The sequence below is a fragment of the Sminthopsis crassicaudata genome, chromosome 5 (assembly GCF_048593235.1).
Source record: "Sminthopsis crassicaudata isolate SCR6 chromosome 5, ASM4859323v1, whole genome shotgun sequence".
Classification (NCBI taxonomy): domain Eukaryota; kingdom Metazoa; phylum Chordata; class Mammalia; order Dasyuromorphia; family Dasyuridae; genus Sminthopsis; species Sminthopsis crassicaudata.
The window spans coordinates 25659187-25673118 of NC_133621.1; the positions used below are offsets into that span (position 1 = coordinate 25659187).

The 13932-nt window shown below is 32.8% G+C and overlaps 1 protein-coding gene across 1 annotated transcript in view; it reads left to right on the plus strand.

Moving 5' to 3' along the window:
* TOP2B (DNA topoisomerase II beta) overlaps nucleotides 1-13932 on the plus strand; it is a 77791-nt gene that overhangs the window by 22958 nt on the left and 40901 nt on the right. Inside the window, exons 6-9 of the mRNA XM_074269523.1 lie at nucleotides 7430-7575; nucleotides 10739-10836; nucleotides 11469-11681; nucleotides 11994-12167. Coding sequence (XP_074125624.1) covers nucleotides 7430-7575; nucleotides 10739-10836; nucleotides 11469-11681; nucleotides 11994-12167 — 631 coding nt within the window. The remainder of the gene's footprint in view (nucleotides 1-7429; nucleotides 7576-10738; nucleotides 10837-11468; nucleotides 11682-11993; nucleotides 12168-13932) is intronic.

The window sequence follows — 13932 nt, forward strand, 5'->3', positions numbered from 1 at the left end:
CACTTTTCTTATGAAGGCTTTTGTTACTTGAGCCGAACCCTTTAAGAAAGCCATTTGCTTCTACAGCTCTCTCTAGTAGTCTTTACCCTTTGTTCCTAGAAACTTCTCTTCATCTGATTTCTTACCTGTTTCTTTCTAGAGATTTCCCTGGCTTAGGGAAGTTGTCTATTCTTTAGCCACATTCCTTACCATTCTCAACTATTTAGGGTTCAGTGTAACTCAGACTTGAGAAGTTTCAAGGAAATTTGGGATTGAAGGATGAATTCAATAGCATTTTGAGATCTGACTTATACCTAAATTACCATTTATGAGATTTCACGTTCTCAGCCATAAACAATTGATTTTCAAAGGAATTTTGGGCATATAACTTATTTGTTATTTGGGGCTACCTGTTGTTTGCATTGAAGAATAAATACAGATTGTTTACCTAATCACATTCGCTGCATATAGTGAAATGGGTTTTTCAAAATCATAAAAGTTTATTGTTCTTGTAATGATTTTGTGAAAAATTGTGAAAAATGTTTTGTAAAAATCTAGATTGTATTTATCTTTTATAATAATATACTTAATAATCAACATTATCTTAAAAACTGAGTAGATTGAAATCATTTTTTAATCAGTAATTTAGTGGGGCAGCTAGGTGGTGCAGTGGATAGAGCACCAGCTTTGAATTCAGGAGGACCCGAGTTCAAATCTGGTCTCAGACACTTAACACTTCCTAGCTGTGTGACCCTGGGCAAGTCACTTAACCCCAGCCTCAGGGGAAAAAAAAATCAGTAATTTAGTTTTGTATAATATTCTTTTTTATTAACACCATAATGAAAATGTGATGATTGGTTTAAATTCTCATATCTTTTATGATATTACTATCACATAATCATGTTGTTGGAGTTATTTTTTTTTAATCAGTGAGACTTGGCAGTAATAATTTCTTAAATAAGAGGTCAAAATTAGAAAAGGTATAAAGACATTTTCTAGCCTCCATTGCTTCTTTTTTCCCCCCAATTTTGGCAATGCTTTTGAAAACAAAAAAAAATCATTTAACAATTTGTGATATTTGAGTAGTATCAGTAAGTATCAGAAAGCACTTTATTATCTGTAAGGGAACACAATCATTTTTAGCTTTCTTATTCAGAGTACAGAAAAGAATACTGAAAATAAAGAGAAAATGATACTTTCCTTAGTATCATTAGTATCCTTAGTGCTTAATATGATAGTTGAGTAGCTGAATACTAAGATTTGTCTACTAAGCAGTAACATTTCTTGTCCTATTAATCCATCACATATTGTACTCTTTGAGATCTAGATAAAATACTTCTACAGTGAATAACATTAGAAAGAATAAGTTCATATGACAAAACTTTTAATATCTGTAACGATGAGCCTTGGAACAATACTTTATTGCTATGGTTGTTCCTAATTTTATATGACAAATTCTATACAAAAAAATAACCCTATTGTAACAAGTGATTTCTTTGGTTCTAGTTTTTTTCAAATCAAAGAAATCACTTGTTACAACAGGATTATTGAACAGGTAGTTCATATACTTATTGATAGTTAATTAGGACTGTTAACATCTTTAAGATACATCAACAAAAACTTGATATCTTTTGCAACCTGCCTATTTTTGAAATTGTATTTGTTTGCTTTGGAGGCGATGCTGAGCTCTCTCCATTTCCTGCCAGAAGAGCTCACTTAAATGTTCATAATGGTCAATTTAAAATGAACACATATCCAGAATCTCTAAGGGGAAAAAAAAAACCAACTGCTATCTATATGACAAATTTCTCCAGTTTGAATAGATTGGAAATATCATGGCTTCTCGGAGTTTTCTAGCAAAGTGTTCTAGGATTCTGTCTTTGATTTTATAGTATTTGTTAATTTTATCAGTCACTTAGATAAAAGCATAGATAACATACTTGACACAGAACTTGGAAGAATAGAGTCAACATCCCAAAACATGCCAGCAAACAAGAGTGCAAATGAAATTTTATAGAGATAAATCATGTAGTTGGATTTTAAAAATTGACTTAATAAGTATGATGAGAGAACATATCATCGAAAAGATCTAGAAGATTTAGTGGATTGCAACCACAAATTGTTAATAGTGGGATAGCAAACAAACCTAATGAAATTTTGGGATGCATTGAAAAGTATAGTGTCCAGAATATAGGAGGAAATAGTAGTAAGGGTACATGTGGAATATTATTATATTCAGTTCTGGATGCCTCGGTTTAAGGAAGCCATTAATTTCAGTCATTGCTGACCATCAATCAAGTCATGGAAATGTTGTGATCTGTGGCAATGGAGGGGCTGCCTGCAGATGGTTAGCACCTTCAGATAATGGCACATGCTGAAGTAAAGTAAAAAGGGTGTTGGAGGTGGAGAGGATGTTTTATCTTGGAAAAAAGACCACCGAGTACATAACTGTCTTCAGTTATGTGAAGAACTGTTATGTGGAAAAGGAGGAGCTCCTGTGTTTGGACCCACAGGACAGAATCAGTTTCAAAAAGCTAATTGAGGTGAAATGTGAGAAAGAACTTAAATTAATGTTATCCAAAAGTGCACTTGGAACTGCCTTGAGAAATAGTGGTCTGCCCATTTCAAGAGATCTTCAGAAACAAAATTGATTTGACTATAAAAAAGAATTCTTGTTTCTGTTTGGACTGATCTAAATGTCTTTTTCCCATGTGAGAGTCTGTGTTCTCTTTGAATGTTCTGAAGATTTGCAGGTTCACCAATTGAAGGGTCATTAAGCAGATCTCTAGTCCAACTTCTTCATTTTAAATATGGAAAACAGTGAGGCATCAAGAGGTTAAATGACTTGTCCAGGTAATGCAGATAGTAAGCATCAAAGAAGAGATGATCAAATATTGCTTAGGTTAGATAACTCCTTAAGACTGTGGTTTCTGACAGTGTATTCCTTTACACAGTGAGGATCATGGTGTTCAGAATGAAGAGGATGATGCTATTATCTTGAATTTAGAAGAATACTCCAGTATTGTGCTCAATTCTGCATGCTACATTTTGGGAAGGGAAATGATAAACTTGAGGGCATTCATAGAAGAGTGATCAGGATGGCAAAATTGACACATGAGGAATAATGGAAAGATCTAGGATGGTAAGCCTAGAGAAGAGAAGATAGAGGGAGCACATAGTAGACATCTTAAAAACATTATGTGGGAAAGGATTTGACTGTTTCTGCTTACAGAGAGGCCAATTTCAGCGTGATGTAAGGAAAAACTTACCAGCAAAGAGAGTTATCCAAAAGTAAAATAGGCTGCATATGTATATCTTTAAGCAAAACCTGAATGATAACTTATTGAGTACGTTGTGGAGGAAAGGATGGGTTGGACCAGATGGTCTCTGATATTTATTCCAGTTTTGAGATTCTCTTGATTCTGCTTATAAACTATCACTCCCATAAAGTAGTTTAAAGATTCTTTTGCAGCAGATTTTACACAAAGAATTAAATGTCAGATAGGCAGGCACTGAATTTTGGAACTGGTGACCTTTGATCTTGACTACTACCAAAGTTCACCTCTGTAATTTTGCTAATTTAATTGTCTCATTAATCTTATTTAGTTATTTTGCTTTTGTTTTGTGAATTGAGTATTCTTTCATGAAGACAAAGGTTTAACTTTGATGTTATTTCTAAAACCTGATTTCTTATTGAAATCTTTTTTTTAATAACATTTCCTTGGGAAATAGTTGATTAAATGACTGGGCATTCATTTGGATCTTGTTTTATTACAGTTGCCTACATTGACTTTTTTGCATTAAATTCTTACAAAGCAAAATATTATATACCTTTTATAAAGAAGATATTAAAACTAGTTTTAGGAGGATATAGATTGAGCATCTGGAGTACATAGAACACTGTCTAGATCATATTCTCTCTATTCAGAGTCTCCTGAACCTGTGGAAAAGCTAAAGTTAATCAAAGAACAACAGATTAGACAAGGGATAACCATGTGCTTGTGTCATATCTATTGCTATTGTAGAAAACTGTAAAATTTGGAGAAACTTTGTAGGAAAGGAAATTCATTAGAGGGGTTATCAAAGTTCATTACATTAAAACAATCTGTAGATAAATATTGTAATAATAATTATCTAGAGTAATATGCGTCTTTAAGATAACTAGGATTCAATATCTTTTACAGCTTGGTTACGTGTTGCTTTTCAAATGATCTTAGGAACATTTAAGTGGATGTTTCTGTCAGGAAGTAAAGTGCTAGAGAGCTCAACATCATCTTCAAATCCAACAAAGTTTCAAAGCTATTCAGGCAAAAGATATTAAGTCTTTATTGATATATCTAAACAGTATCACCCTAGGTAATTACCAGCCAGCCTTTGAAACTTTACTTATTATCTAGACTAGTACACTGAATTTGAGATGGGACTAAAGAAAGAGCTGTTCATAAAAGTGGGAGAACTAAAAAAATACTACTGGGGGGAGCAGTGGTGTGTGTGACAAAAATGTACCTAAAATTCAAGTTTTGGTGATTGAGAGTATACTTTTGCCCTTGTGTCAAGAGATTGAGAAATTGTAAAAGGAAGCTAGTTTTGGATAGAGATGCTGATATTTAATTTCAGATAACACGAGTGTGAACTGACTGGGAATAAATATTTGTTTTTATTTACTTATTTTGCTTTTAATAAACGCAGTTAATTCTAAAGCTTTTTTTGTTTTTATTTTACTTTTTATAATAACTGAATTCTTTAATAGGATATCAAATATATAATAATACTTTAATAAAGAATTTGTGTAAAGAGTTAGATGAGAGACAGTATGGAATAGTACAGAGCAAAGCTTCTTAAACTTCATATGAAGTTGCATAACTGAATGGAGAATCACAAAATTATGATTTATTATTACCAAGTTTTAGATTTATATGCTATTGTACATATTTATATACCTGAAGTCACGTAAAATTTCTTGTATAAAAAGGGTCACAAGGGGAAAAAGTCTAAGAGGCCCTGGTACAAAAAGAAAGTTGATCTTCAAGATTAGGAAGATATGGGTTCAAGAATATATCTTATTTTTATGACTAAGTCACCAGAAAGGCACCTCTTAGTGTCCCAGGAAGTTGTTTAAGACTATAAATTATAGAGCAAGTGCCTATCTGGATCAACTATCTCACTAGACACTCCCTAAATGGTAGAATCACAGGTCTTGTCAAAAAAAATTTTTTTTACACAAGAGCAACATCAACTTCATAGCAAGTAATACTGAATCTATAGTTAATATTCCAAACATAGGAAGCTATCTAACTTTAAACTAAGTATCAGTGTAGGTCAGTTAATGAAATAAGTTGAATTGACTTATAGGAAAAGAGTTTCTATGACAAGAATGCTAAAAAGCAGATGTTGGACAAAGTGATACCTTAATAATGCCTTAGGATTATTGCTGATACTTAGTTTCTTGTGGTCATATTTAAGAAAGGTAATTTAATAAATGTATTTTTATTTCAATATGTGAGGTTGAAAGAAAAAAAGTGGTAGTTATATGTAGTAATACTTTTTTATGTAATGATTAACATTTCACTTTATTTATCAGACCTAAAGAATATTTGTTAATGTTTCAAAATTAGCTTGAATAGAGGTAGCTAGGGAATGCTCTATACATCTGTACTTGGACTTCAGATGATTCACATCTTCATAAATGACTTTCTTTAATAAAAAATCATGCTTATGTTAATACTGATGGCACAAGCATAAGAGACATCGTTAACATATTAAGTGATAGTCTAGATCTAAAAAAGATTTTGACAGATCAGAATAGTGAGTTAAAACTAATAAGATACAATTTAATGGATAATGCAAAGTTTTACACCTAAATGAAAAAATACTTCAGGAGTACAGGGTGGGGAAGTATGGCTAGATAGTTGTTTATGTGAAAAATATTTGGAGATTTTAGTGGATTATAAACTCAGTATGTATCTCAGTCTTTTTGGTATCTTAGAAAGCTAATGTCATTTTTGTTAAGATAGTCATTGTTCAGGAGCAATGGAAGAATTAGTTATTTTCTCTGTCTAGACCAGATGATATCTGGAAGTATTGTATTTAGTTGTGGTTGCCACGTTTTAGAAAGGATGTTGATAATGTGGAGAGCATCCATAGGAAGGCAAACTGGATGATGAATAGTGAATAGTTTTGAGGTCATGCTAAATGAGAAGCGGTGGAAGGAATTAATAATGTTTCTCCTGGGAAAGAGAAGCGAGGTCTTCATTCTCTGCAAGTGTTTGAAGAACAGTTCTGTGGAAGACTGAATAGACTTCTTTTTGATCCTAAAAGGCAGACTTAAAAGCAGGGGGTGGAAGGTTCAGACCAGCAGATTTTGAATCAATGTAAAGAAATCTCAAATCATCTAGAGCACTCCAAAGGCGAAATGGGCCGGGCTGCTTTTGGATCTAGTGGATTGCCTATCACTTGAAGACTTCATCACTTACTGGGGATAATATAAAGCAGATTATTTAGATTTAATTTAGACTAGATGGCAGTCTCTGGGATTTTTTCTAACTCAACAGGGATTTTATGATTTCCCATTTGACAGATCTTAAAGTGGTAGCAATTTTAAGGTAATATCTCTAAAATGAGTAGTAACTAACATGGCACCCAATCTTTTGTCAATTCAGTCTCAGTGGGGTAGTAGTGAGACTTTGTGACTCTAAATCCTGAAAAAGAAATTTGCCTCATTTAAAGAACTGAAGAAGTTCTTTAACCAGGTTCTTTAATTTATAGCAATGACTCACATAATAAATAGATTTTAAATTCTCTTCTACTTCCCTCTCTCACCTTCTCTTTTCTCTTCTGTCTCCACCCCCATTCCATCCCTTCTATAAATTCTTCCCTGAGAACCTGATCAGGAAATGAAGTTGACGGCACACAGCTGTCTGCAGAACTTGTGCTTAACATGTATTTCTTTATCATATAATAACAGGTGTTCCAAGGATCCCCACCCACAAAACAAAATAAAACCAGTTCTTTGTTCTGTTTTGTATTTGTCTATAAGACTTCTCTCTACCCCTCTACATTTTCTACCTGAAAGGTACTTTTTAGACCTTTCTCTAGATTTATGATCTGAAGCTGAAAAACAGTGCTTAAAATAAATGTTAGGAACATTTTTTAAAGAGTTCTGTCACTTATAACCTGTTGATCTGGCTAAATTATTTTTACTTCTCTGGGCCTATATACATATACATATTTTGTGAAATAAGGATATTTGAATTACATTCTCTCTCTGAAGTCTCAGTTTTTCAATACTATATTTTTATAAAATGATCAGTAACTTTGACTTGGAAAAGTAGGGGTTTTTTGAGGGGGTATTATCACAGAAATTTTTTATTCCTTTATCTTTGCAGAAATTGTTATTTTAATACAAATATTCAAGAATATTTTTAAAATGTTATTCCTTACTTATTTACAGTGAATCTAACATTATCAGCATCTGGAATAATGGAAAAGGCATTCCTGTAGTGGAACACAAAGTAGAAAAAGTCTATGTACCTGCTTTAATCTTTGGACAGCTTTTAACATCTAGTAACTATGATGATGATGAGAAAAAGGTTACAGGTAATTACTCAATCATTTTGACTACAATTTAATTTGTTGCTAATTTGGTATATTGAGGTAGTTTCATATAAAACAAAGTTTTGTATCTGGAAAATGTTTTTTTGTAATCCATAAAACACAATCTTACATGAATGTTACCATAATTCTTAAAATGTATCATTACACTATGTTGTTGGCAATATCCTGTCTTAAAAAAGCAAAACAATTGTTTTGCAATTCTTATTTCATGATTTTAGTGTCAATCTTTTGGTTTAACCCCAGTCCACAACAGTTTATACTACTGAAACAAACCACATTTAAAAGATTTTTTAAAATTCACTGTAATTCCCATGAGAATCCTTTTCCCTTTCCTTCCCAGAGAGCTGAGATATATAAATTGTAGAATTTTTTTAAATAATTTTTTTACTTCATTTTGGATATATTCATGTAGATTTTTGCATGCTTCTCTGCATTCATCATATAATCATGTTATAGCACAATAATATTGTTACACTCATGTATCACATTTTGTTTAGCCATTCTTCAAATGATAGAACATTAATTTTGTTTTTAATTCTTTGTCTTCACAAAAAAAGTGCCATTGTTTGTATTTTGTTACATATATATATTTCATCTTAAAATGGCTTTCTTGGAATATAAGCTGAATAATGGAATCTCTTTGTCAAAGAATATAGACATTTTAGTCACTTTATTTATATAATTCCAACTTGTTTCTGCTATTCACATTTCTACCAACATTGACTATTGCTTTTTTAGATCATTTTGGCCAGTTGGCTTAGTGAGACATAAAACCTTAAGAGTTGTTTTGATTTACCTTTCTCCATTTTATTAGGGATTTTGGAGCTTTTGTGGTTGTAGATACTTTGCAGTTTTTCAGTAACTATTCATATTTTTTGACCACATCTTTTGGAGAATAGCATTTTGTGTTGTCAGTTGTTCTTGTCTTGGATATAAAATTTTTGTTGGAGAAATTTAATATAAAGATTTTACTCCCTTCCCCTCCCCCATTTGACCACTTCCCTTTGTCTTCAGAAGCTTTCCAGTTTCTTGCAATTAAAGTTCTGTCTCTTTTAAAAAAATATTTTTCAATTGCATCTCCTATCCTAGATGTGAAAGGGATTTGACTTCTTTTTAATTTTTTTATAGTAGGATTTTTCATTTTATAGTCACATTTCCATTTAGAATGTATTGTGGAATGTAGTGGGACATATTGGTCTCAGCTTAATTTCAGTTAGACTGTTTTGTAGTTTTCTCAGCAGGTTTTGTCAAATAGGGAAGTCTTTGCCAAGTCATTTTATGTTTTCTATTTTATCCAATACTGGATTATTGAGTGATATTGTTTATAATTCTCCCTTGCCTACTTTGTTCCATTGATCTGCCTCTATTTTAAAAAGCGTACCAGATGGTTTTAATGACTTCTGCTTTACCGTATGGTTTAAGGTTTGAAACATTTTCTTATCAGCTATTTTTAATATGTTTATTTCAAGAAATTAAAAACTAGAAAATACAAATATTTCAGGCAAAGTTAAAGGTAGGTCATGTGATGGTCATATATACACTTTTCATATTGTTTTTTTCTTAATTTTCCTTGATAAAGTTGGTTTTGCTACTGATGAACTTCATATGTTCACAGGTTCAAATAGATTGATATTTAAAACATTTAGTATGTATGTTCAAAATTGTTATAAAGATGAAAATGTCTATATAATCATTTTACTTTTGTACTTCAATAACTTGTGATTTCTGTTCACTTCTTGTCTGGATTATTTTAATTGCCTCATAATTGATTCTTTACATAGCTACCTAAGTGTTTTTCCTAAAATGTGGGTCTGCCTTCATCACTCAATAAGTTTCGTTGGCCCCTATCATCTCTAAGACCATGGAATGGAAATTATCCTGTTTGCCATGCTGTTCACCACCTGTTTCCAATTTATCTTTGCAGCCTTAATACTCATTATTTTATGCACAGTATGGTTCAATCAAACTGGATTTTTAATTGTTCTTAATATCTGACATGCCATCTTTTGTATCCAGCTATACCTTAAGCTTAGAATGCTCTCTTCCTTCTCCCCATTGCCTTTTGATATCCCTAGTTTCCTTCAAAGCTCAGGTCAGGTGCCTCTGTCTACATGAGGCCTTTTTATCTCCCACAATGTACGAGTCACCCCCATAACCCCATTAGATACGTTAGAATATATCTAATTCATATATATTTTATGTGTGTGTGTATATATATATATATATATATATATATATATATGTATGTATGTATGTATGTATATGTATATGTATATGTATATGTATATGTATATGCATATGCATGTTTGTCTCCCTTGCTGGAATATAAGCTTCTTGAGGGCAATTACTTGCCTTCAGTGGAAGGCAGAAGAAACTGTAGCTTATCCTTTGAAAAATAAGGAGTCACTAAGGTTTTTTGAGAGTAAGAGCAATATGTCCTTGGCTTCAGCCTATTCCACCTATTCATATATGATGCCTGTCAGCCAGACTGAACTAGCTGTTCTCATGTGGGCCAGTTTCAGTGACTGCATCCCTGAGATGAATAAGCTGTCTCACATCCCTTCTTCTCTCTAACATTTCCTCCTCAAAGCCTTTCCTGATCCTCCCAGTTTCTCAAAAACCATCAAGTTCTGTTTCTTTTACTCCTGTATGGTGGCAGCACCATAAAAATCTCCATCAACTTAGACTCAGAGGACTAGAGGAGTGCCTACTGTATGTCTTTGGGCCAGGGACTTCTTCCCCTTTGGTCTTAAAGATGGACTTCCTTCTCTGTAAAGTGCAAAGGGGGCTCTTGGGATAGATGACTAACGCTCTTGCTAGTTGTGAAGTTTGGTCCTGTGAGGCAAAGGAAGACTCCTTACTTGTCAAATTTTATTTTAGAGAATAGTTTCGGGACACCAAGAAGCAAGGTAAGAGAATGGCCCATTTTCCCAGAGCTAATATGCATCCAAGAAAAGATGTTTACCTAAGTTTTACTGATTTCAATATCAACTCATTGTTCACCACGCTACTTTTCTTTGAAATATTCAAGTCTTGATTTACAAAATAAAACATGAAATAAACTTGTTTAGAACTTATGATAGCCAGTTTGAAGTTCCCTTTAAAATTGTTTGATTAGAACTTTCTCATTTAATTGTTCTTACAGGTGGTCGAAATGGTTATGGTGCAAAACTTTGTAATATTTTCAGTACAAAATTTACAGTTGAAACTGCTTGTAAAGAATATAAACATAGTTTTAAACAGGTATGTGTACTTAGAAAAATGAATCACTTATCTTTTTTTTTTTTTTAAGAAATTTAAGCCAGTCTTACATTTAGATAAAATAAACATTATACAAGTTGAAAGTGATATTACTGCTTCATAACCTTCTCTCTAATCATATGCTATTTGGAGTAACTTTTGTTTTTAAAGCATGGTTAACAGGGTAAGATAGTTTCAAAATAACTGGTAATGACACCCAGATTCTTTTTTATACCTCTGTTATTTAGCATTTTGTTTAATTTCTCTGGGACCCTTGGGATATAATGTTTTATATCATATAGCTTTTATATCATGTAGTGTTTTATATCATTTTTTGTTTCAAAAGGATAACTTGAAATCTTTCACTATAAAATATTGCATTTTCAATGAAAAATTAATGTTTTAAAGCTATATAAATTGCTCTCCTGTTTTTTAACTAAGTGAAAATAGTAGTATTTAAAGTTAAGAATGTTAGATGTATGAAACTAATTTATTTGCTTTAATATGGAAAAAATGGATATAGTTGAACAAGCTCAAGAACTTGTCTTCTCTTCCATAAAATTTGATAAGGTATATTTTTGTTATTTGTGCTTAAAACATAGAAAAAGCTTTAATAATGTTTGAATTTTTTAAAGACCTGGGTGAATAATATGATGAAGACTTCTGAACCCAAAGTTAAATATTTTGATGGAGATGACTATACATGTATAACATTCCAACCGGATCTGGCAAAATTTAAGATGGAAAAGCTTGACAAGGATATTGTAGCCCTCATGACTAGAAGAGCCTATGACTTGGCTGGTTCATGCAAAGGGGTCAAAGTCATGTTTAATGGGAAGAAGTTGCCTGTAAGTCTCACAATTTATCTAATCAGTCTTAATTTTGTAAATACTTCTGAAATCAACGTATTTGTCTAGCTTTTGTTTTATTTGTTCTTCTGTTTCACTTGCTACTAGAAATCAGTGGCTATGGAGAAAAGACAGGATAGCTTCCCACAAGTCTAGAAGTATGACAAAAAAGAGAGGGAGGAATCTTTTGGGATGGAACTCTACTGATAGTAAGAGGGAGGCAGTGCAGAAAGATATGGCATCTATTCTCATGTGTATCTGATGCTCTAGTGTGACCATGTAGAATTAAACTACTGTTTTTGGGTCCTATAGGTAAATGGATTCCGCAGTTACGTAGACCTTTATGTAAAGGACAAATTGGATGAAACTGGGGTCGCCCTGAAAGTTATTCATGAACTTGCAAATGAAAGATGGGATGTTTGTCTTACATTGAGTGAAAAAGGATTCCAGCAAATCAGCTTTGTAAATAGTATTGCTACAACAAAAGTGAGTAAATATCCAAATATTGAACTACTCAATCAGGATGGGAATAATGCTTGGATCCATCATTTAAAAGCAACTGAGCAGTATGGTAGATGGAACAATGGAGAGTCAGCAAGACTTATTTTCATGAGTTCAAATCTCTCAGATGCTTTCAAGCTATGTGATTCTGAGCAAGTCATTTAACCTGTTCTTCATCTGTAAAATAAACTGGAAAAGGAAATAGCAAACCATTCTAGTATCTTTGCCAAGAAAACCTCAAATGGGATCAGAGAGTCAGACATAACTGTAAAAAAACAAACATTGTCATTTAAATTTTAAAAAAAATCTTATTGTCTTGTATAACAAACTAGTAAAAATAACTTTTTAAGTCATGATTGATTTGTTAAAATCAAAACTGATTTTCTATGAATTAGTCTATTGTGTCAAGAAGTCGATTGAGGTCTTAATAGTTTAAAGTGATGCATTTTTTAATTAGCATGTGCCATTGATTTATGAAATTTAAAATAATTGAAAATTTTCCTTCTGACTTTTGAATGAGTCTAGTCAGTTTAGAATTATTCAGGAATGATTATCCATTTTATGGATTTTCTAGTCCCTCTGTTGTGTTTCTCATTGCTTTTTGGTATTTGGTTGTTTTGTTGTTTATATGAAGCCATTAGATTAGCAAGGAAAAGTTAAACAATGAAATATAGGCTTTCCAATTACTCTGCGAAATATCATGTCTGATAAATATTTGTTAGTGTACGAAGCTGAAAATAGCAAGTAAGATGAACAATTTGAGGTTATTGCCTTGTTTTTGTTTGTTACATATATCATAGTTGACCTCTAAATGAAACACTGTATGTTTTGTACAACTTTTGAGGAGCTTCATGTTCTTTGTACAATATTATTTAACTTTTACTGTACTCTATAACTGGAGATGAGCTTATCTCATATTAAAAAAAAAAAAAAAAAAAAAAAAAAAGGTCAAACAGCTGCTCATCTCCAGCCCAACAATGGGGGACAGAGCTGAAGGGCCATGGTGGCCTCAGCCTGGGCAGCCTCTTGGAGATGAGCTGGCATTGGGAGAGACATAAAGTAATATCAGTTCATCTGGAAAAACAAAACAAAACAAAAGCAAAGGATGGGGATTTTAGTGGCTTGTGAGCGTCATCAGTGTGCGTCATTAGGGTGCTAGCACAGCTAAGGAAAGGAAGGCTACTATAGACACATAGAGTGGGGAAGGCAGTAGAAGAGAGCACTGGGTTCTGGTCAAACTCATCTGGAGCCCTGTGCTCCATTCCATGTACAAATTTTTAGAAAGTACATTGATAAGTTTTGAGAGTCTTAGATGGTGAAAGGCCTAGAAGTGCTCATAGTATGAAAATAAGTAGAAAGAACTGAGTATGTTCATACTGTGGAAGAAAAGACTTTGGGGAGACATGATCAGGATCTTCACTTATGTGATGGATAGGAGAGAAGAAATTGACTTTCTTTTTTAAATCTCAGAAGGCATAGAAGCAGTGCATAGAAATAAAAGAAGCAAATTTGTGCTTTCAAAAGGGAAAATTTCTTTTCAAGTTAAATATCCAAAGAGTTGTTTCCCCTATATCATGGCTTTAGGGCCACACCAGACAAAGGACCAGTGGGAGTGGGATAAGAAGTCATACTTAACTACTTTTTCCAGGGTTTTTGGTTCCTTGGCTCTGGGCTATCTCAAATCCATACTAAGAGACTGAGAGAAATTGGTGGCAGTGGTCTGAGCAGACCAAAATGTATTGCCTTCTGT